At 40.3% G+C, this 25,640-nt stretch overlaps 1 protein-coding gene across 2 annotated transcripts in view; it reads left to right on the top strand.

Moving 5' to 3' along the window:
* The window catches only part of PCCA (propionyl-CoA carboxylase subunit alpha), a 446,596-nt gene that overhangs the window by 18,398 nt on the left and 402,558 nt on the right, over positions 1 to 25,640 (top strand). For both annotated transcript variants that reach the window (XM_066380610.1, XM_066380609.1), the window contains exons 2-4: positions 17,310 to 17,387; positions 24,813 to 24,860; positions 25,354 to 25,422. In XM_066380610.1, the coding sequence (XP_066236707.1) occupies positions 17,310 to 17,387; positions 24,813 to 24,860; positions 25,354 to 25,422 (195 nt within the window). The remainder of the gene's footprint in view (positions 1 to 17,309; positions 17,388 to 24,812; positions 24,861 to 25,353; positions 25,423 to 25,640) is intronic.

Genomic DNA, 25,640 nt, shown 5'->3' with positions numbered 1-25,640 from the left:
CTGGCTAGTTGGGGTATTTTGCTTAGGGGCCCTGGACACTGCCATCTCTTTCTTTCTCTTCCCCTCTCCCCTCTCTAAAATTGGTAAATAAATATCTTTTTTAAAAAATCATTCATTCATCAGAATCAATGAACCTTGTCCTAGCAATCCAATAAATACTTTCTTTGGTCTGACCAGGCAGTGGCGCAGTGGATAGAGCATTGGCCTGGGATGCTGAGGACCCAGGTTTGAAAGCCCGAGATCACCTTGAACACACGTTCAACTGGCTTGAGCACGGGCTCACCATCTTGAGCGCTGGGTCGCTGGCTTGAGCATGGGATAACAGACATGAACCCAAGGTCGCTGGGGGTCACTGGCTTGGCTGGACCCCCCCTCATCAAGGCACAAATGAGAGAGCAATCAATGAGCAACTAAGGTGCCACAACGAAGAATTGATGCTTCTCATCTCTCTCCTTTCCTGTCTGTCCTGTCCTTTCTCTCTCTCTCTCTCTCTCTCAAAATAAATAAATACTTTCTTTGTTACTCATTTGACAAAAAAATGCAGTGATATTTCCCATCTCATTAGTTGCTATTAATCTGGAACTTTGTGAAAGTTATAGTTGTGTAAAAGCAGTTCTGTGGAGTTGGGATGGGTAGGTTTCCTGGAGGCAGGGCCTGAAGAGGGATTTTGTGCAGAAGGTGGTCAAGAGAAGAGTGAAGACAGCGGGATAGAGCAGGGGAGAATCTGCTAAGCCAAGGCATCTGCTATACTGGAGCGGGAAGAATGGAATGGCAGGGAAACTATGGAGCTATGATGAGGTTTGAGTTGTTGTGTATAGTTTTTTGCTGCTTTAGCTTACTGTGGAGACAGAGACCAAGAATCTTGAGATTGGATCCCCTCTCTCAATTACTAGGTGTTTAGCATTGCTTTCAACAGAAGGTCTTGGCAGACAGTCGAAGATTGGAAAGGCCAGTGAGGTCCTGAAGACTAAATATACTGCTCACAAAAATTGGGATACCCCCTAATTTTTGTGAGCAGTATACATCGTCAGTGTCTACCTGTGTAAAAGAAAAATCTGTGCTTAAGTGAAAAAGCCTCACTTCCATTAGTGTGTTTAGAGGGCTCCCTCCTTCTTAGGTGACAATAAACAGTCACTCCCAGTCTGTTAAAACACTGAAATATCAGCAGATGCTTCCCAGTTCTGCATCATGAAACATGGAAGAGAGGACCCTCACCTGGAAATGTTGAAGTTGAAGCACTGACGGAAGTTTATTTTTATCTTTGGTAGGATCGATGTATGGCTACTTCAACTTACAGTTTTGAGGATAGTTTCTTTGAAGCAGAATGCATCCGGATGAGGAATTAACCTGTTCACAGAATCTTCTTCATATTCACTTGAATGCCAGTGTGGGTATATTAGAACAACATAGTTTTTTGCAGAACTAGTGGTTAAATTGTTCTTTAAAATAATTATTACTGAATTTACCAGTTTGGGCTGTCACATGAGATCATGTCTAGAATATGAAAATAGGTGCTATTTTGGTTTAGAAAACGATATTCATTTCCCCTGTTTGCAGTGGATGAAAGACATGCATCCAGTTTATTTAAAGGTTCTACATTCTCCCTCCCACATTTTGTTTAAGAGTTATTCTGTGCTTACTGTAATCTATGCAAAACTGTGCTAGGCAATTTACACGTTGTCATTTAATCCTCATAGTAGCCTATATCCTGGCTAATTACTGTTATTATGCCAGTTTACATATAAGGAAATTTCCTTTATATTTAACGAATGTCAGAGCCAACATTCAAACCCAGGTCAGAATCTGTAAGAGTCTAGCTCTTAATTACTATATTATTAGTTTAATGCTAACTCCTAAATGGCCTGGTATAATTTTAAGAAAAACGGACAGTTTTCCTGCATAATTTGGTTTAGTTTTATTTGTAGTACCTACATTTCCTTGATACTTTATAGTTTATAAAGCTTCATTTGATCCTTTTAACAGCTCTGTAGGAAAGCAGGAGAGGTGTCATCACCTACATTTTATAGATGGAGTCTAGAGAAATGATTTGTTCAATGTCGCATAGCTATAAAGCAGTGGGGCAGAGTTGACCCAGTCTTGTGACTCTGAAGGTCGTGCTTCTTCCTATGTGATAGCAGGCATCTCCTTTCTAAGTGTGGAAAATATAGGCAATCTTTATTCTTGCAGAAGAGAACCAGTGCAGTGTGCTATGGCGAAGTCATTTTGCACATGCTGACCTTTCTCCTTTTGGCTGTGATAGGCTAAGTAGTCTTTATAAATAAATGGAGTTCATTAAAGTTTTTTCTTGCACTCCTGTTGCTAGGAAGTATTTTAAAAGAATTTTGGACTGGGCTTGTAGCCAGTTTGTTATATGCTTAACAAAAACAATAAACATTAAAATTCTGTGTATAAGTCCAAATGAGCAGATTTCTGCTAACTTGTTTCATGCATTAAAAAAATTGTACCTCTACAAATTTATCTGATTTTTGACCTGAGTTCTTTCTTTGAATTTCCGTGAAAGTCCACCAGAATAAACAGGAACAAAGAGAATTTTTATGGGGCAGAGTACAAACCAGTTCAGACTCACTGTGAGAAAGACCCAAACCCTTTTTTCTTGATAATAGTTCTGCTGTTATAGTTTTGTCTGCCTGTGCCATTTCTATTTATAGTTCCTTGGCTAACCAGGATCATCCATGTTTTTTAAAAGTTGGGGCCACACTATCACAAATTCACATGTGTACAAGCTTTATGCTTGCTTTCAATTTTTTTATAATGGTGGTAAAATATAGTCTGTTCGGTCTTCAGAACCAACTATTTTAAATACTAATAAAAAGATTGCAAAAAACCATTTTTGAGCAGTTAGGTATAATGCTAAAGCTTCTACATTTTGGCCAAGTATAGCTTATAATAGAGTTGATTTAGTTTTAAGAATTGTGTGGTACAGATGTTTTATGTTATTGGTAGCTTCCTGAAAGTAAATAAAGTATACGCTGAGTCAGCTGACCTAAACATTTCTTAGAGCTTAGCCACTTGCACATTTCTTTCTTTCTTTTTTTTTTATAAATAAATTTTTATTTTAATGGGGTGACATCACTAAATCAGGGTACATATATTCAAAGAAAACATTTCCAGGTTATCTTGTCATTTAGTTCTGTTGCATACCCATCACCCAAAGAGAGATCGTCCTCCTTTATCCTCTATCCAGTTTTCTTTGTACCCCTCCCCCTCCCCCTCTCCCTCCTTCCCTCCCCCCACCCCCCGTAACCACCACACTCCTGTCCATGTCTCTTAGTCTCGTTTTTATGTCCCACCAATGTATGGGATCCTGCAGTTCTTGTTTTTTTCTGATTCACTTATTTCACTCCGCATAGTGTTATCAAGATTCCACCATTCTGCTGTAAGTGATCCGATGTCATCATTTCTTCTAGCTGAATAGTATACCATGGTGTATATGTGCCCCATCTTCTTTATCCAGTCTTCTAATTTTTTACAGTGATTAAAAGCCTTTAAGCAAACTCTTGGGCCAATACAGCAAGAATCCATAAAAGAGTAGTGTCCTTAACATGTTCACGAAGTCCAAGTTGGCCCCATCACCATGCCAAATCCCTGAAAAATGCAACCCAACCACAGTTCAGTCTGTTAGGAGCTGTCACAGGGAGCAGGAGTCCAGGAGTCCAGGAAAAGTCCACATCCAGGAAAAGTCCTCATGGCACTGGAATTGTTGTCACCATTCTATACTTTGCAGCTCATGTCCAAGTCCCAATGACCGCTGCTTCTAGCTGGTAATGATTCAGGTAGACTGGAAAAGCCATTTGCAGCATGCGTGGATATGGAGCTTCTGTTCTCCTCTGCCTGGAGCGATGAGACCAGGTTGCTTTTCCCTGGAGCTCTGTGACTGTGGCATGGTAAAGAGAACCTTGGGATACACTAAGCTGCGTGGCAAAGGTAGATTCATAATACAAGTTGGCAAAAGGGGGAAAGAGAGCTCTAAATTAAGAGTAGGTCCCAGCCTGAAATATGAGTGGGGCATTGAGGTAGGAGGGATAAAGGAAACACTATATATTAAGCAAAGCAACAGAAAATAGGACTATCAACACCCACAACAGAGATCTTTGAGGGAAGAATAAAAAACCTGACTATTCAGGCAAAACATAGTTAAGTGGCCCTTGTGCAAATGAGATCAGTTTACCTGCTTCTTGGAAGAAATACCCTAGGCTCATCCACAGTGTCATAGATGGGGCCGATGGCCCTGGGCACCTTCAGCCTTCAGTGGCAAACCCCAGCATTCTGGGCAAGGTTAGGTCATAGGTGGGTGGAGCAGGGCTGGAAGAGACTGAACCCTCCCTTAGAGGAGCGAGGGGGAAGCCTACCTTCCAGTGTCCCTGTTTCCTCACAGCAGAGGCATGTAAGCCTGGCAGGCTTTAGCTCAATGACCTTCCTTTCCACTATTGAAGCAGGACCCAGATGGCATCCTAGGAGACCCCTTTGGGGCGTTGGAGCCTTTAAGGGTGTATCCTAAAAGCTGGTAGTTCCCCTGATCTCTGTTGGGCTTTTTCTGCCTCTAGGTATCTTAAAAGCCATGCTCCGAAGATCTCGCTGAGGGGTTTGAGGATCCCCATCCGCCTATATAAATCTTTTCCATATAGCTGGAGCTATTTGGAAAAAGACAAAACAGTGTTTGTTATTAGCTGGATCTATTGTAATAAAGAAGGTAGTAGTTTGCAGGCGAAAAAGATTTGGTGTCTCCTGTTCATCAGCATTCAAAAGAAATGTAAATTTTTTTTTTTTTAGGTAAAAAGCATGATATGGCAGACCTGTAGGAGTTCCAGGATATGACTACCCCTTTAAAAAAATTTTTTTTAAATTGACCTTAAAATGTTTGCTGAGTACACTTTAATAATACCTTAACTTTAAAGATTGTAAGCATGACAGAATACAGTAAATGCTTTTGCTCCATATGCAGGAGCATTTTCAGTTTAGCTAGTTTAGGAAATCCAATAATAGAACAATGCATACAGACAATGAGCTATAACATGCATAGCAGCCTCTCCTGTTCTGACAGAGGTTACTATAGATCCGGAATATGTATCCACTGTAATGTGGACATACGACTGTTTGCCAAATGAAGGTATATGAGTAACATCCATCTGCCAAAGTTGTCCTGGTAGGGGTCCTTGAGGGTTAACTCCAAATGAAGGGGCAGTATAGGACCCCTTGGACAGGATTTCCCAACCTGCCGTGCTGCTTCCCGAGAAAGTTGAAACTGTTTACACGGGGCTGCAGCGTTCTGGTGATGAATAGTATGAGACTGACTTGCTCGGTCTGTCATGGTTGCTCCATATAATTTTCTTTTGGGTAGCTTGATCAACAAGGGCATTCCTAGGCCCTGGCTGGTTGGCTCAGTGGTAGAGCATTGGCCTGGTGTGCAGGATTCCCAGGTTTGATTCCCAGTCAGAGCACACAGAAGAAGCGCCCATCTACTTCTCTACCCTTCCCCCTCTCCTTCCTCTCTGTCTCTCTCTTTTCCTCCCACAGCCAAGGCTCCACCAGAGCAAAGCCACCCCGGGCACTAAGGATGGCCCCATGGCCTCTGCCTCAGGCGCTAGAATGGCTCTGGTGGCAACAGAGCAACACCCCAGTTGGGCAGAGCATTCCCCCCCAGTAGGCATGCCAGGCGGATCCCGGTCAGGCGCATGTGGGAGTCTGTCTGACTGCCTCCCATTTCCATCTTCAGAAAAATACAAAAAAATAAATAAATAAAAGAAAAAATACAACAACAACAACAACAAAAAAAAAAAAAAAAAAAAAAAAGAAAAGAGAAGAAAAAAAAAGGGCATTCCCTTCTGCTAAAGCTCCAGGGAGCATGGAGTGAGCTTGAGTATGTCCTGTGAAACATGGAGCTCTATGTTAAGTCTTTGAAGAAGGAGGAACTGCTGAAATAGTTCATCAGCATTTGTCCCTAAGACAGCAGTCTTTATAGAGGAAACACCATAAGTAAATATTTGCTGTCTGTCTATAGATTAAAGGGGGAATATGGCAAATGCTGAAAAGCCATGATCTTTGTGCTCCTCCCTCCCCCTATCCCCTCCCTCTCTTCCCCCCACCCTGTAACCCCCACACTGTTGTCCATGTCTCTGAGTCTCATCTTTATGTCCCACCTATGTATGGAATCATATAGTTCTTAGTTTTTTCTGATTTACTTCTTTCGCTCAGTATAATGTTATCAAGGCCCATCCATGTTGTTGTAAAAGATCTGATGTCATCATTTCTTATGGCTGAGTAGTATTCCATAGTATATATATATACCAAAGCTTTTTAATCCACTCGTCCTCTGATGGACACTTGGGCTGTTTCCAGATCTTTGCTATTGTGAACAATGCTGCCATAAACATGGGGGTGCATTTCTTCTTTTCAAACAGTGCTATGGTGTTCTTGGGGTATATTCCTAACAGTGGTATAGCTGGGTCAAAAGGCAGTTCGATTTTTAATTTCTTGAGGAATCTCCATACTATTTTCCACAGTGGCTGCACCAGTCTGCATTCCCACCAGCAGTGCAGGAGGGTTCCCTTTTCTCCACATCCTCGCCAACACTTATTCTGCGTTGTTTTATTGATGAGCGCCATTCTGACTGGTGTGAGGTGATATCTCATTGTGGTTTTAATTTGCATTTCTCTAATCATTAGTAATGTTGAACATTTTTTCATTTGCCTATTGGCCATCTGTGTGTCCTCTTTGGAGAAGTGTCTATTCATTTCTTTTGCCCATTTTTGGATTGGATTCTTTGTCTTCCTGGTATTAAGTTTTACAAGTTCTTTATAAATTTTGGTTATTAACCCCTTATCAGACGCAATGTCAAATATATTCTCCCATTGTGTGGTTTGTCTTTTTATTCTGTTCTTATTGTCTTTAGCTGTGCAGAAGCTTTTTAGTTTGATAAAGTCCCATTTGTTTATCCTGTCTTTTATTTCACTTGCCTGTGGAGACAAATCAGCAAATATATTGCTGCGAGAGATATCAGCTTACTGCCTATGTTTTCTTCTAAGATGCTTATGGTTTTACGGCTTACATTTAAGTCTTTTACCCATTTTGAGTTTATTTTTGTGAGTGGTGTAAGTTGGTGGTCTCGTTTCATTTTTTTGCAGGTAGTTGTCCAATTTTCCCAACACCATTTGTTGAAGAGGCTGTCTTTACCTCATTGTGTTTTCTTACCTCCTTTGTCAAATATCAGTTGTCCATAGAGCTGTGGGTTTATTTCTGGGTTCTCTGTTCTGTTCCATTGATCTATGTGCCTGTTCTTATGCCAGTACCATGCTGTTTTGAGTACAATGGCCTTATAATACAACTTGATATCCGGAAGTGTGATACCTCCCGCTTTATTCTTCATTTTCAAGATTGCTGAGGCTATTCGTGTTCTCTTTTGTTTCCATATAAATTTTTGGAATATGTGTTCTATATCTTTGAAGTAAGTCATTGGTATTTTAATCGGTATTGCATTGAATTTATAAATTGCTTTGGGTAATATAAACATTTTAATGATGTTTATTCTTCCTAACCATGAGCATGGTATATGCCTCCACTTATTCGTATCTTCCCTGATTTCTTTTATCAATGTTTTATAATTTTCCAAGTACAAGTCTTTAATCTCCTTGGTTAGATTTATTCCTAGGTACTTTATTTTTTTTGTTGCAATGGTAAAGGGGATTGATTCCTTGATTTCTCTTTCTGACAGTTCATTATTAGTGTATAAAAATGCCTTTAATTTCTGAGTATTGATTTTATATCCTGCCACCTTGCCGAATTCATTTATCAGGTCTAGTAGTTTTTTGACTGAGACTTTAGGGTTTTCTATATACAATATCATATCATCTGCAAATAATGATAGTTTTACTTCTTCTTTTCCAATTTGGATGCCTTTTATTTCTTTTTCTTGTCTGATTGCTGTGGCTAGGACTTCCAGAACTATGTTGAATAAGAGTGGTGAAAGGGGGCACCCCTGCCTTGTTCCTGATCTTAAGGGGATTGCTTTTAATTTTAGCCTATTGAGTATGATGTTGGCTGTGGGTTTGTCATAGATGGCCTTTATCATGTTGTGGTATGTTCCCTGTATTCCCACTTTGCTGAGAGTTTTGATCATGAATGGGTGCTGGATTTTATCAAATGCTTTTTCTGCATCTATTGAAATTATCATGTGGTTTTTCTCCTTTCTTTTGTTTACGTGATGAATCACATTGATTGATTTGCGAATATTGTACCAGCCTTGCCTCCCAAGAATAAATCCCACTTGATCATGGTATATGATTTTTTTCATATATTGCTGGATCTGGTTTGCTAATATTTTGTTGAGGATTTTTGCATCTAAGTTCATCAGGGATATTGGCCTATAATTTTCTTTTTTTGTGTTGTCTTTGCCTGGTTTTGGAATCAGAATTATGCTCGCCTCATAAAAGGAGCTTGGAAGTCTTCCTTCCTCTTGAATTTTTTGAAATAGCTTGAGAAGGATAGGAGTTAGTTCTTCTTTGAATATTTGGTAGAATTCACTTGTGAAGCCATCAGGCCCAGGACTTTTCTTTTTTGGGAGTTTTTTGATAGCTGTTTCAATCTCATTTGTTGTAATTGGTCTGTTTAGGTTTTCTGATTCTTCCAGATTGATTTTTGGAAGATTATATGATTCAAGGAATTTGTCCATTTCATCTAGGTTGTCAGTTTTTTTGGTGTACAGTCCTTCATAGTATTTTCTTACAATATTTTGTATTTCTGTTGTGTCAGTTGTTATTTCTCCACTTTTGTTTCTAATTTTATTTATTTGAGTCCTCTCTCTTTTTTTCTTGGTGAGTCTCGTTAAAGGTTCATCGATCTTGTTTACCTTTTCAAAGAACCAGCTCCTGGTTTCATTGATCGTCTGTATTGTTTCTTTAGCCTCTATGTCATTTATTTCTGCTCTGATCTTTATTATTTCCTTCCTTCTACTAGCTCTGGGCTTTACTTGCTGTTCTTTTTCTATTTCTTTTAGATGCAGGGTTAAGTTGTTTATTTGAGCTTTTTCTAGCTTCTTGAGGTATGCCTGTAATGCTATAAACTTCCCTCTCAGGACTGCTTTTGCTGTGTTCCATAAATTTTGAGTTGATGTATGCTCATTATCGTTTGTTTCTAGGAATTTTTAAATTTCTTCTTTGATCTCAATGTTAACCCATTCGTTATTTAATAACATGCTATTTAGTTTCCAAGTGTTTGAATGTTTTTCCATTTTTCTGTTGTGGTTGATTTCTAGTTTAATGCCATTGTGATCAGAGAAAGTGCTCGATATGATTTCAGTCTTCTTAAATTTATTCAGACCGCTTTTGTGCCCTAACATGTGGTCTATTCTAGAGAATGTACCATGAGCGCTTGAAAAGAATGTATATTCTGCTGTTTTAGGGTGAAAGGTTCTGAAGATATCTATTAAATTGTGTTGATCTAATATGTCCTTTAAGTCTGCTGTTTCTTTGTTAATTTTCTTTCTTGAGGATCTATCTAATGATGTTAATGGGGTATTGAAATCCCCTACTATTATAGTATTGCTGTTGATCTAGCTCTTTAAGTCCATCCAGGTCTGCTTTATATATTTAGGTGCTCCTATATTAGGTGAGTAGATATTTATAATGGTTATATCTTCCTTTTGGATTGCTCCCTTTATCATTATGTAGTGACCTTCTTTATCTCTAACTATGGTCTTTGTTTTAAAGTCCATTTTGTCTGATATAAGTATTGCTACCCCAGCTTTTTTTTCATTTCCATTTGCGTGAAATATTTTTTTCATCCTTTTATCTTCAGTCTGTGTGCATCTTTTGATTTAAGGTGTCTCTTGTAGACAGCATATGTATGGGTCCTGTTTTCTTTTTTTTTTTTTTTTGTATTTTTCTGAAGCTGGAAACTGGGAGAGACAGTCAGACAGACTCCCGCATGCGCCTGACCGGGATCCACCTGGCACCCCCACCAGAGGTCGACGCTCTGCCCACCAGGGGGCAATGCTCTGCCCCTCCGGGGCATCACTCTGTTGTGAACAGAGCCACTCTAGCGCCTGGGGCAGAGGCCACGGAGCCATCCCCAGCACCCGGGCCATCCTTGCTCCAATGGAGCCTCGGCTGCGGGAGGGGAAGAGAGGGACAGAGAGGAAAGAGAGGGGGAGGGGCGGAGAAGCAGATGGGCGCCTCTCATGTGTGCCCTGGCCGGGAATCGAACCCAGGACTTCTGCATGCCAAGCCGACGCTCTACCACTGAGCCAACCGACCAGGGCCCTGTTTTCTTATCCATGCAGCTACCCTATGTCTCTTGATCGGATCATTTAATCCATTAACATTTAAGGTTATTACTGATATGTAATTGTTTATTGCCATTTTTTTTTTTAAACTGTATTCCTGTTTTGCTATATTCTTTTTTTCCTTTGATCTGTTTACAACAGGTCCCTTAGCATTTCTTGCAGCCTTGGTTTGGTTGCAGTGAATTCCTTGAGTTTTTTTTTGTCTGTAAAGCTTTTTATTTCTCCTTCAATTTTAAATGATAGTCTTGCTGGATAAAGTAGTCTTGGTTGTAGGTTCTTGTTCTGCATTACTTTGAATATTTCTTGCCATTCCCTTCTGGCCTCAAGTGTTTCTGTTGAGAAGTCAGAAGTCATCCTTATGGGGGCTCCTTTGTAGGTGATAGTCTTTTTTTCTCTAGCAGCTTTTAATATTTTCTCTTTATCATTTAGCTTTGGTATTTTAATTATGAAGTGTTTTGGTGTTGGTTTCTTTGGGTTTCTCCTTAATGGAGTTCTCTGTGCTTCCTGAACATGTGAAATGTTTTCCTGCCTTAATTGGGCGAAGTTTTCCGCTATGATATGTTTGAACATAGTCTCTATCCCTTGTTCTTTCTCTTCTTCTTCAGGAACCCCTATGATGCGGATGTTATTTCTCTTCATGTTGTCACAGAGCTCTCTTTTAGAGTTTCCTCAGACTTTTTGAGTCTCTTTTCTTTTTTCTGCTCTGCTTCCGTGCCTTTATTTATCGTGTCCTCTAACTCGCTGATTCGATTCTCTGCTTCATCCATCCTGCTTTTAATTCCTTCCATTGTGTTCTTTATTTCAGATATTGTATTCGTCATTTCTGGCTGATTCTTTTTTATTATTTCAATGTCCTTTTTTATATTTGTTATCTCTTTATTTAGGTTTTTATAATGGCCATCTATGGTTCTAATATCTTTGAGCATCCTAACAATCATTATTTTAAACTCTGCATCTGGTAATTTGGTTATATCTGATTCACTTAGGTCCTTTTCTGGGGATTTCTCTTGGTTTATTTGTGTTGTATTTCTCTGCCTCCGCATTTTCTCTTCATGGGAGTGGCTGTGATCACGTGCTCAGGTGCACAAGCGTTGGTGGCCTTGGCCTTTGCCCCGCCCCCGTGTGTGACTTTATTCTCGGTCCTGAGGGCACTGGCGAGTACCTTTGCTCAGGTGCGGGTCTCTGCCTGTTTCCGGGCTTTCGCCCTGCCCTTGCAGGAGTAGCCCACTCAAGGAACCAAGGCTGCTAGCCTTGGCTCTACCGTCGGGCAGGATTGTGTGCCCAAGCTCAGCTCAGTAGTGGAACTCCGCCTCTTTTGGGCTTTTGGCTTCACCCCCACGGGAGGAGCCGGCTACCAAGTCAGACCGCAAGCCTGGGTTGCAGGGGCGGGGCAGGGCTGTGCTCCTCTGCCTTTGCTCCGGAGCTGGTTTCTACCCTTTCCGGGGTTCCCGCCCTTCTCCCGGAGGCTGGATTACAGGCTGCCGGCAGCTGAGCTTGACTGCTTTTGCACACCCCCTTCTCCCGAGCCGGGCAAGATTGAGCTCACACCTGAGCTCAGTGGTGGCCAGCTGGCTTTGGCCCCTGCCAGCGGAACCACGCTTTTGCCTCCCGCTGCCGCCCGCCTTCCGGCGCGCCCTCAGCCGCGTGGGTGGGGGCATTGAAGCTCGACCCTAAGACTCACTACTGTAGACCCAAAAGCTCCCTCCTTCTAAGCGACTCTGCTCTGAGTGCCGCGGGGGAGCTTGTTTGACTGCTCTCCTGCTTCCCTTTGCTGGTATTGCTGTTTCCGGGGGAAATATTCACTTCAGCTTTGGGGAGTGACTCATCCCAGGGGTTAGGGTGGCTATCTCCCAAAATGTTTCTCCCTGTGCCTCCTAGATTATACTCTCTTCCTGTTACTCTTGCCCTCTCCTCTCCCCCCGGCCCCAGGAGCCCTGGGTGAGTGGTTGTGAGAGAAATGTTCTGCGCGGTCCCTTTAAGAAGGATCCTGGGTCTGAGAAATCAGACTCTCTCACAAACAGTATCCTGACTTGTTTCCAGCTAAATACTGTCCTTACACCTCTTCTGGGCTCTGGGGCTGCAGGCTGGGGCTTTGTTCCTGGGGTTCAGGACCCTTTCCCCTCTGCTAAACTCACTTCCCGCCATGCGAGTCTCTCCCTGCTGCCGTTCGCTCAGGGAGCTGGGCAGCCCTCTTCACGTTTCCGCTTTTCCTACCAGTCTCGGTGTGGCTTCTTCAGTGTTTCTGGGTTGAAGAGTCCTCTTAGTTTAGGCCAAAGTTGGTTTTTCCAGATGATAGTTCTTAAAATTAGTTTGTAATCCACTTTGGTTCTGGGCGGTAGATGTTGGTACGTCCGCCTACTCCAGCGCCATCTTTCATATCGCACATTTCTGAATTGTGCTGAAGTAGAAACTGTCTACAGTCAGGCCAGATTTAGCTTAGGCCATTCTTCGTGAGTCCATCTAATGAGAAAGAGTTCTGATGTTTTTATCCTAGAAACTTAATGCATAATGTATATTTATTAGAACCTATGTACAGTTGACCACTGAACAACACCGTTTGAACTGTATGGATCCACTTTATATGCAGATTATTCTCAGTAAACACAGTTGGCACTTTGGATGAAAGTTTTGAATCCACGGAATCAACCAGCTGCAAATTGGAAACAGTATTTTTGCATTCCCAACCACAAATGGAAAACATCTGAGGTTGGTTGAATCTGTGGATGTGCAGTGCAGACTGTAGAATTTAAAGTGGAACATGAATTTTTGACTGCGCAGGGGTAGGTGTCCCTAACCCCTGCATTGTTCAAGGGTTAACTGAAATTTGCTTTATTTCCACCAAATAGCTATGCGTGTTTGTTTATTTTCAGAGAAGGAGAGTAGTAAGTGACATCCATATCACTATCTTCTTGGCCCAAATGTTGAGTATGGAATAACTGCGTGTCCTTAAATTGTCAAATGCTTGCACATGTTAGACGCCCCTGTACTAAGCTTTTGTTTTATGAATAATAGCGGTTTAGGTTAGTAAGGGACCTCTGAGAAGGAAAAGTCATCTAATCTTGAATTTCTTAGCAGAGAGCAGAGGGGTGAAAGTGATTTGCTCAAATTGTAGAAAATAGTGTCAGACTGAGTGAGTTTCAAACCGAGATTCCTGGACTCCCTCTCTCAGAGTTCTTTCCCAGGTGTTATGCTGCTTTTTCAAGTATTCCTTTCCCCGGGGGGAAAACATGTTACTCTCCATGGCTAATTAAAATACCTAAAATAGGGTCTGACCTGTAGTGGCGCAGTGGATAAAGCGTCGACCTGGAAATGCTGAGGTCGCCGGTTCGAAACCCTGGGCTTGCCTGGTCAAGGCACATATGGGAGTTGATGCTTCCAGCTCCTCCCCCTTGTCTCTCTCCCTCTCCCTCTCTCTCTCTTCTCTCTAAAAAAAAAAATACCTAAAATATCTATCCCAGATCATGTTTTGTCTCTGGAAGACTTGCATATGATTTTTGCCACCAGGATCACTTGTGCCTTTTATTTGTTAAAGATTAAAGACGGAGGGAAAAGGCTGCAGTTAGGCTGGCTCACTTGTTTTCCAGCTGCAGCCACTTTGCATAATTAGTGATGTAAGCCCTTGGCAGTAAGCCACTGTTGTGTTATGTAGCCTATATAAGGGCCACAGTACTTTCCCAGTGGATGGTTTTCCCCTGTTCGCTCATCCACCACGCGAGACTCCAACAAACAGGAATGGCCCGATGCCTTTCGGCTCCCTGGTTCTCCGATGGTCTGCCTGAATCCAGTGTGAAGCTCCTTGGCCCGGACCTCCTGCATTACAAGACACATGTATAATTACTTCCCTTTTGGAAAAGGATGTAGTGACATATTTCTGCAACAGACCATTCATTATGTGCCTTGGGAGAATTTGTAAAAGTGTAAGTTACTTTGTGTGGCATTTTGTAAAATCGATGGGAAGCTGGTATGCTATTTACTTTCTCATTTAAATATGCTGGTGCTGCCTTGCAGCAGAATAACTGAGAGATTCCTAGGTAGCTTCTGCTTATTCCTCAAGTTTGTTTTGGGCACTGGCTGAAACTATAAAAACAAGACATGTTTTTTAGGGGAAGGAATATCCTTTATCCTATTAAATTTGGTATAAGAGAAAAGTTGCTAAATTATATAGCTCTTCTGCTGAAGGCAGTGAAAGACTGAAGTTTTGTTTGAACACAAAGGGGAGTGGTGAGAACCTCTTGGTGAGTTGTTTATTTTCACCGCATACCATGTCTTTGCGTAGACATTAGTGTACGGTGGCAGGTGCCACTATTTTTATTATCTCAAAATAAAAAAAACACAATGCTTTTAACAAGCTATGCTTAAATCTTGTCACCATTCCAGCTTCACCCTGTAACTTTTTTTTTTTTTAAATACCTTATTCAATTTTTTCTGAGGAGGGAGAGAGAGAGAGAGGAAAGGAGGGAGAGAAAGAGAGAGAGAGAAGGGGGAGGAGCAGGATGCATCAACTCCCATATGTGCCTTGACCAGGCAAGCCCAAGGTTTCGAACTGGTGACCTCAGTGTTCCTGGTTGAAGCTTTACCCCACTGCGCCACCACAGGTCAGGCTACCCTGTAACTTGAAACATTACAACTCTTGAGACTCAGCATTTCATTTTTAAAAATGAGGCTAACACTTTTTGAACTCACAGAAAGGATTGGAGGAACATGAGAATCTTGGTCTTTAAAAGGGACACAACAATAAAGTCAAATTTCTTCTCATTCTCAGTTCATTGTTCTTCAGTAGTCTTTTACTTGGTAGTGTAGTCTTTATTTTGTAAAGTGTGTCTATTGTATCTATTACCCTCACTTTTTTTTCCTTGTGAGAGGAAGGAAGAGAAAGGGTGAGAAGTATCAACTTGAAGTTGCTTTCACTTTAGTTGTGTATTGATTGCTTCTGGTAGCTGCCGTAAACAGGGCCAAGCCAGTGTCCCCTCTCTCAAGCCTACAGCCTTGGGCTTTTCATACCGGCGACCTTGGGGCTCAAGCTGGTGAGCTTTGGGATCATGTGGAGATAGCCCACTCATGCGGGGAACCCTATGCTGATGAGCCTGCGCTCAGAGCCAGTGGCTTTTGTATAGAGATTACACTTTAGTATAGAGATTACATTTTGTAATTTGGGGATTGATACTTTGAAAAATAATTATATAAATCTTTGAGTTCATTTTATTTACTTATTTACTTAAACTTTTTATTGATTGATTTTAGAAAGAGGGGAAGGGAGAGAGAAATACCGGTTTGTTCTACTTATTTATGGAATCATTGATTTCAGAGAGAGAGAGAGAGAGAGAGAGAGAGAGAATGAGAATGGGGGAGCGGGTAACATCAAGTTGCTTCTTGTATGTGCCTTGACCACACAAACCTGGGGTTCCGAACTGACGACCTCAGCACTCCAAGGCGACACTTTATCTGCTGTGCCACCACTGGTCAGGCTAGTTGATTTTTAAAAAATATTGAATTCATTAGGTGACACTAGTTAACATAATTTTACAGTTTTCAGATTCCCAGTTCTACAATATATCTCTATATACCATATTGTGTGTTCACCTCCTTAAGTGAAGTCATTGGTTGATTCTGAGGAATATGTCTTTTTTTTTTTTTTTTAAGATTTTATTTATTGATTATAGAGAAAGGAGAGAGAAAGAGAGAGGGGGAGAAAGGAGGATAAGTGGGAAGCATCAACTTATAGCTGCCTCTTATATGTGCCTTGACTGGGCAAGCTGGGGGTTTCCAAACTGTGATATCAGAGCATTCCAGGTCAACCTTATCCACTGTGCTACCAGAGGTGAGGCTTGAGGAATATGTCTTGACCAGGGACCGAACTCACAACCTTGGTCAGTCAGGATGATGCTCTGACCAATTGAGCTACCTGGGTTCATTTTAAAATGTTGCTATAAAAATGTTTGCTTCTTATGGGACTTGTTATCCTTTTAGAAAGTTTAAGGAGTCTAGCTTTATCAGTGACAAATGGATAAATTGTTTTCTTAAACTTTGCCTATAACTTTCATTAGTGATTATTCTTAAATGTTTTAAGTTCTTAAGATAGGCTTTTTTTCCCTACAATATTTACAAGTAATGAATTAGTGAACTTGATTATTAGTATTACTTTTCTACTTGTATATGACAAACCACTTTTTTTTTCTTTTCCAAGTAAGAGGAGGGGAGATAGACTCCCGCATGTGCCCCACTAGGATCCACCCGGCAACCCCTGTCTGGGGCTGATACTCTGCCCATCTTGGACCATGTTTGCAATTGAGCTATTTTTAGTGCCTGAGACAAGTCTCCAGGAGCCATCTTCAGTGCTTGGGGCTGATATGCTCAAACCTATTGAGCCATGGTTAGGGGAGGAGAAGAGAGAGAGAGAGAGAGAGAGAGAAAGAGAAAGAGAGAGAGAGAGAGAGAAGGGGAGTGGGAGTGGGAGGGGTGGGAAAGCAGATGGTCCCTTCTCCTGTGTGCCCTGACCAGGAATTGAACCTAGGACATCCACATTTCCAGCCGACACTGACCCAGCAGGCCAGGGCCTCAAACCACTTTTATAAACCAGAAGAAGTAAAATAAGAAATCATGTTCAAGATATCAGCAAATAAAAAATATTTTATTTTCTAGTCATTTAAATTGAAGTTCCTTGATGTTCGGGACTATGGTCTTATGTTATATAAATTTCTATGTGGTATTTGACATTCTGATCCTGCCATAGCAGTCTGCCTGATCAGAAAGATCTTTCTTCAAATTTTATTTGACACATTAACTCTTAATACTTTTCTGGAGACTGTTTTGATTTCATTGGTTTCTCTTGTGTGCTAAGGGAATGTGTCTGTAGTTAAGATTTACCTTTCATAGCAATGGCATGTTGCTTAGAACTATATATATTAATAAACCATTTTAGCTGGTAGAATACTGGAAGAATTTCCCTGAAAAAAATTTTTTCCAGCCCATTCAAATATCTGTAATTTATTTCACTGATTTTTTTTTTTTGTAGCATGTTTCACACTATTCAAGACAGCACTTAATGGTGACCCGTAGTCTCTGTTCAGTGGGATATGATTCTAATGAAAAAGTAAGTATTCAAAAACTATTTTCAACAGTTAAATTGTATTGGCTTTATTTTCTTGTCTCCACACTGTGTTCAGTGGACAGATTAAATTTTATTAATGCTGTGTAAATGATTTTTGCTCTGACATCATAGGTTTTATGGGTGTTCAGTTTTTGTTCCTTTTTACTTTGTGGACCACAGCTTGAGTCTTTTTTTTTGCAACCTGAGTCTTTAATTTTATATTTGTATCTATGCCAAAACTGGACTAAATTTACAAAGTGTTTCCCTTGTTTTTAGCATAATAACTAATATAAAATTTTTTCTTAAATTAGACTGGGCAGTTGAGAGATTTAAAGTTATTGATTTTTAAAAATTTACTTAATATTTAAGATTTGTTTTGATTGAAGGCAGTGATATATATTGTAAATTTTGGGAAAGGGGAATTCCAGTTAAAATCCTGATTCATGATAATGTTTGAGACATGTAATAGGAGAGATAAAGGAACTAGAAATGGTGATTAGGGCTAAAACATCATTTAGTGTAACAATAAAGGCATCAAAGAGAGCAGGAAAAGAGTTTTGTCTAAGAGGAGATAATTCAAGTTTAATGTCATGAAAGTAGAACTGATATGAATGGTTATTTGACAGTGAAATAGCCTAGATGCCTTCTAAATCATCTATTGAAGTAGTATACAAAACTACTAGAGGCTGGGAGAAAGACAGGGTGCACATTACAGTTCAGTAGAAATATAATATGGACACAATTGCAGGGTAGATGTGGTTTTAAATTTTCTAATAGCCACATTAAGAAAATAAAAAGAAACAGGTAAAATTAATCGTATATTTTAACTCAGTGTCTAAAATGTTATTTAACATATAATTGATATAAAAAGTATTAATGAGATAGTTTACATTTATATATTTTTTGTACCAAACTTTCTAAATTCAGTGTGTAATGTATACTTCTGTCATATCTCAATTTGTTTAGCCACATTTGAAGCACTCAGTTGCCTCATGTGGCTAGTGGTTACTTTATTGGATGACATAGGTCCAGCTAGGATAAACGCCCTGTTATGAAATCTATAGGTTAATATAAAAACTTCAGCATAGACAGTATGCTTTGGGATGCATGTGTGTATGTGTGTACATTTCTGCACATGTGCTGAGTTCCCATCTAGAAGTAATCAGCTGTTCTAATTAGGAACATTGTAGGAATGCTTAACTAGGATTTATTTCAGAGGCCACATTTCATAGGGGATGGAAATACAAGTGATTCAGCCATCTTTCTCCCTATAAACATTGATAGCCTTCTTTATTAGATAATAGGTGTTAGAAATGGACCCTCATTGAAATATGGTATTCAAATATGTTTTGGCTGTTATGTTATAGAAATTCTCAGCTTCTGAGTTAGAAGAGTAACAATATATTTATACATAGTTTGCCTTTTATTATTCTTCACCATTAAGGATAGAACCTATGCTTGAGGAAATAGTCCTGTGTTCAGCCACCGGGCTGGGGGGATCTTGATGGCTCTGAGTCTGACAGTATGGTTAGGCAAATGAAAATACTGATACATTTGCCTCATGTGAAGCTTTCATGCAGGTTATTGGAACATTACAATGTTTTGAGACTTCCCTGGGCTTATCCAGCACATTTGAACATTGTTTATGTGTCTGTTAGTAAATTTCTTTATGTGTGGCAGAATTTGGTTCGACACTTGTTTTTGCCACAACCTCATAGTGAGGGTTATAAGAATAGCGAACTCACCTACCATATTGGTGGTCATTGATAATTACTAAAAATAAATGTGTCTAACTATCTTGGTTTAGGACATTTAAAGAAGTGCCCCCCCTTCCCTTAGAATCAGTTAAGTAGGTACATATTTTGCTGTAAATGTCTGAAATCAAATCTTCTACCTGCTATCTTTGCCCTCCCCTTCGCTGTGCCTGTGCCAAGGTAATCATGGAGAAACTGTGGCATCCTCAGTCATGATAAGACCTATGAGATTTTTTTGGCACCTATTGGTAGTACAGATAGCACAGTGTATATTCAGACAAAGTTGACCTGTTTTTCACCTGAAAGCTGCATTTAATTGGACCTTTCTGCTTCTAGGGATTCTTGCTGCCTTTGTAGCCATTCACTAAATACTGTACTTGTTTGTTTAATGTTACTGTCTTAAGTGCATGTAGACCTAATCTTTGGTAATACATGTTTGTTAAATAAACTGCTTCTCAACTGAACTTGCCATTGACTATTTTCTTACTTCACATTTTATCAGTGACTCACATCAAGTCAAAATTAAACCAGGTGAATTTAATTGTTACTAAAAATATTATTTTTTGACTTGAGTTTTAACAAGTCAACTTGTTTCATGTATGTTAATGAGAATAGGGAAGATTTCACTTAGTAGCAATTTACTTAGAAAAAGACTAGAAAGTTTCAGTAGCCTTAAGGTAGTAGAGCCAGTATTGCACTATGGTGTTCTTGCAATAACAAGTGTGATCTTTGGCATCAATAATACAATGTTTAAAGCTTGCACTGTTATACTCTGAGCATGTCACAACATGGTGTGTTTTGACATGAGTATCTTGGGGTGAACTTGGACTTTACCACTAATTAATTTTCTGGCCCTGGCTGATTGGCTCAGCAGTAGAGCGTCAGCCAGCATGTAGAAGTCCCAGGTTCGATTCCCGGCCAGGGCACACAGGAGAAGTGCCCATCTGCTTCTCCACCCCTCCCCCTCTCCTTCTTCTCTGTCTCTCTCTTCCCCTCCTGCAGCCAAGGCTCCATTGGAGCAAAGTTGGCCCAGGTGCTAAGGATGGCTCCATATCCTCCGCCTCAGGAGCTAGAATGGCTTCGACCGCAACAGAGCAACGGCCTAGATGGGCAGAGCATCTCGGTTGGGTGCATGCAAGAGTCTGTCTGACTGCCTCCCCACTTCTAACTTCGGAAAAATCCAAAAATAAAAAATTAATTTTGTAAGTGAATGATTTGACCTCATCATGCCTTAGTTATTTCATGTGCAAAATGGGGATTTTTTCAGAACTGACCTCCTAGGATTATTGTGAGGATTAAATGAGATAGTGCACAAAAGGGGTTTCCCAAAGCATATAGAATCATGTGTCCTAAATGTCAGCTGCTTAATATTATTCTTAACAACTTAATTTTGTACATTTGGAAACGAAGACTCAAAATCCATAGCTAGGAAGTGTAAGCTTGGTGTAAACTCAAGCCTGTCCTTTTTCTGAGCTGGTGGATTTACCCTCTGTGCTGCACCCCTTCTCAGAAGTGTTTGCTGAGTAACTCAGTGTCTGGAATTCTGCCATCATTCCTCCAACAAATACCCAGTGGAATGAGCCAGGTCAGCCCTTCTCTTGGTGTCTGAATGGAGTGAAGTGACCTTGGATATTTTAGACCCCAGCTATGACAAGCTAAACATAGAGAAGGGAAAGAAGAAAGGAGGGATACATAGCGAATAAGTTAAAAGAAAAACTTAAAAAAATCCCAAGAAACTTCCAATGTGTTTCTAACCCAAATGACATCATTAGCATAAAGAACTCCTGCAAAAGATTCTCTTTATTTCATGGTACATGGAAGCCCTTCTGTCTTTAAGGAATCAAGGTCCTGATTTAGATGGCATTTTCCCCTTTTGAGTATCTTTAGAGATCCTTAGATGTCGCTCTTCATATATAGGATGAAGTCCCAGTCCCTTACATATATACTGCTCATAAAAATTAGGAGATAGCCTGACCTGTGGTGGCACAGTGGATAAAGCGTTGACCTGGAAATGCTGAGGTCGCCGGTTCAAAACCCTGGGCTTGCCTGGTCAAGGCACATATGGGAGTTGATGCTTCCAGCTCCTCCCCCCTTCTCTATCTCTCTGTCTCTCTCTTCTCTCTCTCTCTCTCTCTCCCTCTCTCTCCCCCCTCTAAAAATGAATAAAGTAAAAAAAAAAATTAAAAAAAAAAATTAGGGGATATTTCAGAATGAATGCAGAGCGATAAAATATCCCCTAATTTTTGTGAGCAGTGTCAGTTCCTTCACGTTCTGGCCCCTTTAGCCTACCTTTATTTGCTACAACTTCCCCGTTCATATTTTGTGCTTGAGCAGTATCAACAGTTCCTTGTAGTTTTTCATTGCTACCCATGTTACTGCCTGGTGTCTCTACAGTTTGCTTTTTATCTTTTAAATTCTGAACCATAAACTTCTGTTACTTACTTAAAAGAAGATCTTATGTATGAAAGATGAATCAATATGATCATCTGTATTGAGTTTGTGCGCTAATTGGTAATACAGTAGTAGGCCTGAGTTAATGAGTGTTCTTCAGAGAAACAGAACCAGCAGGAGATATATATGGAGACTCATTGGCTCACACAATTAAGAAGGCTGAGAAATCCCACTGCCTGCAAGCTGGGAGACCCGGGAAAGCTGGCAGTGTAATTCAAGTCCACGTTCAAAGGCCTGAGAACTGGGGGGGCTGATGGTGTAACTTCCAGTTCAAGGGTAGGAGGAGACTGATGTTCCCCAATGTTCCAGCCTCTTTTTTCTTATTTTTTAATTTATTTTTATTTTAGCGAGAGCAAGGTAGACAGAGACGTACTCTGCATGCATCCTGACCAGGATCCACCCAGCAAGCCCACTAGGGGGTGATGCTCTGCCCATGTGGGGCTGATGCTTCATTGCTTAGCAACTAAGCCATTGTTTTAGTGCTTGAGGTGGAGGCCACGAAGACGCCCTCAGCTCTCACGGCTTACTCGCTCGAACCAATTGAGCCATTACTGTGGAGAGAACAAAAGAGAAAAAGAGGAGAGGAGGGAAGGGGGAGGAGTGAAGAAGCAGATGGTCACTTCTTCTCTGTTCTCTGACCGGGAATTCAACCCCGGGATATCCACACGCCAGGCCCATGCTCTACCACTGAGCCAACCTGCCAGGGTCCTGATGTTCTAGGATAACCGGACAGGCAGAATGAATTTTCCCTTCCTCCATTTCTTATTATATCGGGCCCTCAGTGTATTGGATAATGCCCACACACACTGGGGAAGACAGTCTACTTTATTAGGTCCACTGGTTCACATGTTAGTCTCATCTGGAAACACTTTCACAGGTATACCCAGAAATAATGTTTAATCTGGGCACCCTGTGGCCCAGTCAAGTTGCACATAAAAATAACCATCACAGGTCCTGGAAAAAGATGTGCCAGGTGCAAATGTTTGTTTTGATATAAATTTTTCCCTGTTAGATAGGGTCAGACGCCTAGATCCCTAAGAGTCTAGTGTGTGACCCAAAGGGGGTAAATAAGAATAGCTATAGCTAACACCTATTGAGTATATACTGTGCTAGGCACTATTCAAAACACTTTGAGGGGCTTAATTCATATTCTTACAACCTCCTGTGGCAGATGCTATTATTTGTTTAATATACCAGAAAATGAGGGTCAAGAAGAATATGTACAGGAAGAACACTGGATAGTGTTGAGTTTCCAACCGGGGCAGTTTGGCTCCAGACTGGCTCTTAACTACTACTCTACCTCTTGGATAGAAAATGAGATGAAAATCTTACTTAATTTATAATAATCTGTTATGTTAACTATAACAGTTGCTTAATATGTAACTTCCAATGTTTGTGTTGCATTTATCAGATGTAGTATGTTTAATACTTAATAAAAATTCACATTTTAAAATTCGGTTCAAGGAAGTATAAACATTTTTTTTTCTTAGTGTACGTTTACTGTGTACAGGGATTTACTCATGACCATTGTGATATAGATAAACAGATGATTTTACAGTCTTAAGCCTGGGGTGACATTAGGATATTTAAGGGCCTACCTGCTCACGGCTCTAAATGACTCAAGATTTTATCAGATTAAAAGTTTACCTATTTTTAAAGCAAAGGCTTGTCTCTTGGTGGAATAAGCCATGTGTGACATAAAAGTTAAACTGAGACTTTGAAGGCCTTTTCTAATTCTGTAATTGTGGCTCCCTGTTGGGTTATAATATTGCTTTAAGTTACATGAGAGTACTTTTTTTGTGTGTGACAGAGACAGAGAGAAGGACAGATAGGGACAGACAGGAAGGGAGAGAAATGAGAAGCGTCAATTCTTTGTTCCAGCACCTTAGTTGTTCATTGTTTGCTTTCTCATACGTGCCTTAATCGAGGGACTACAGCAGACTGAGTAACCCTTGCTTATGCCAGCAACCTTGGGCTCAAGCGAGCAACCTTGAGCTTCAAGTCAGTGACCTTGGGCTTCAAGCCAGTGACCTTGGGCTCAAGTCAGCGATTTTGGGCTTCAAGCCAGCGACCTTGGGCTTCAAGCCAGCGACCTTGGGCTTCAAGCCAGTGACATTTGGGCTCAAGCCAGCGACCATGGGGTCATGTCTATGATCCCAGGCTCAAGCCAGCGACCCTGTGCTCAAGCTGGAGAGCCTGCACTCAAGCCAGATGAGAGCCTGTGCTCAAGCTGGCAACCTTAGAGTTTCGAACCTGGTTCCTTTGCATTCCAGTCTGATGCTCTATTTACTGCATCACTGCCTGGTTAGGCCATAGGAATACTTTTTAAAGTCATAAATAATTTGATCTTTTATTTCAGTAATATAACTAAAACTTTGTATAGTTCTATTTAACTTAAAGTAATCCACTAACTCAGAAATGACTGTAACAAAATGAATTGTGTCCAAATTACTTGTAATTGTGTGTGTGACTCTTTAGAAGGATTAGTCTGTATAAGTTTAGAGTAAGAAGAGAACCTTATTAAATAGTGTTCCATTAAATGCTATCAGTTTATGTATGTGGAAATCAATACTTGGAGATATTGACTTCATAAAGTCTAATAGGTCATTAGTGGTAAAACTGGGCTTAAAATTTAGAAATGGAACTACAGACTGGAACTATTCTTTCTATTTTGTGGCTGCATCAAAATTTGATGGTTCCTCAAACTTAACATGATATTCAAATAGTATAACCTGCTTGGTCTGAGGAATCTTTGGATATAAGCATAATTTGTATCGGTTCTGAGTTATTAAAAATCTTGTTTAATGCTCTGCTTCAGCCCAATAAAGATGGCATATGAATGATATCCAAATTTCCTTTGATAAGCAACGAATGACATTTAGAATTTCCCTGAATTTAGAAAATAAATTATTAAATAAACTGTTGAGTAATTTTGTCTAAAGGTGAAATATCATTTGAACGTTATATTTTGGCAAGAGAATTTATTAATATCTTCTTAGTCCACTTATGAATTATTGAATCTAGTCAATTGATGCTTTAACAGAATAATTACAGGGCCAGATTCTACCAGATGAGTTTAGTGGCAACCTGGTTATAAATAGTATTTAGTGCTATTCTAGGAAATAATGTTTTTTAGAATCATGTCCATTGTTAGTTGTGGAAAAATCTGGTGTTTTCTGGTCTCAAAGTGAGAGTAACAATATTATGTGTGTTTTCTTTCCAGACTTTTGATAAAATTCTTGTTGCTAATAGAGGAGAAATCGCATGTAGGGTGAGTAGAATTTTAATCTTATTTTCCATTTCCTTCTTTTCCAAGAAAGAGGAGGGAAGATAGAGAGACAGACTCCTTCATGCACCCTGACCATGATCCACTGGGCAACTCCTGTTTGGGGCCAATGCTCTGCCCACGTGGGGCCGTGCTCACAACCCAGCTATTTTTTAGCACCTGAGACGGAAGCTCCACTGAGCAATCCTCAACAACCCAAGCTGATGCACTCCAACCAGTTGAGCCATGACTGTGGGAGGAGAGGAGAGAGAGAAAGAGTAGAGGGAGGGGGAGAGGAAGAGAAGCAGATAGTCGCTTCTCCTGTATGTCCTGACTGGGAATTGAACCTGGGATATTCACATGCCTGGCAGGTGCTCTACCATTGAGCTAACCACCCAGGGCCTCTTATTTTCCATTTTACCCAGTGAATTTTGTTATTACCAAATCTCTTTGAATATGAATCACTGTTAACAGATAACATTAATGTATTTTAAAATAGGTTATTAAAACTTGCAAGAAGATGGGCATTAAGACAGTTGCCATCCACAGTGATGTTGATGCTAGTTCTGTAAGTATATTTATGCTTTATTTGAATCAAGACCTTATTTCAGGTCAAGTAGAAAAAATAGTGATAGATGTAGTTTTTTTCCCCTTGGCCTGAAAAGGGCATACACACAGTAAAAACCAAATAAACAAAAAACAAACAACAACAACAAAACTACCTAATTACTCTCATTTTAAGCATCATAATTTTTTCAATGTCTGTCTTAACTAGTTTTTTCAAGG

Source organism: Saccopteryx leptura, chromosome 4 (genome assembly GCF_036850995.1).
Source record: "Saccopteryx leptura isolate mSacLep1 chromosome 4, mSacLep1_pri_phased_curated, whole genome shotgun sequence".
NCBI lineage: Eukaryota > Metazoa > Chordata > Mammalia > Chiroptera > Emballonuridae > Saccopteryx > Saccopteryx leptura.
This window is presented reverse-complemented; position numbering and strand designations above follow the sequence as displayed.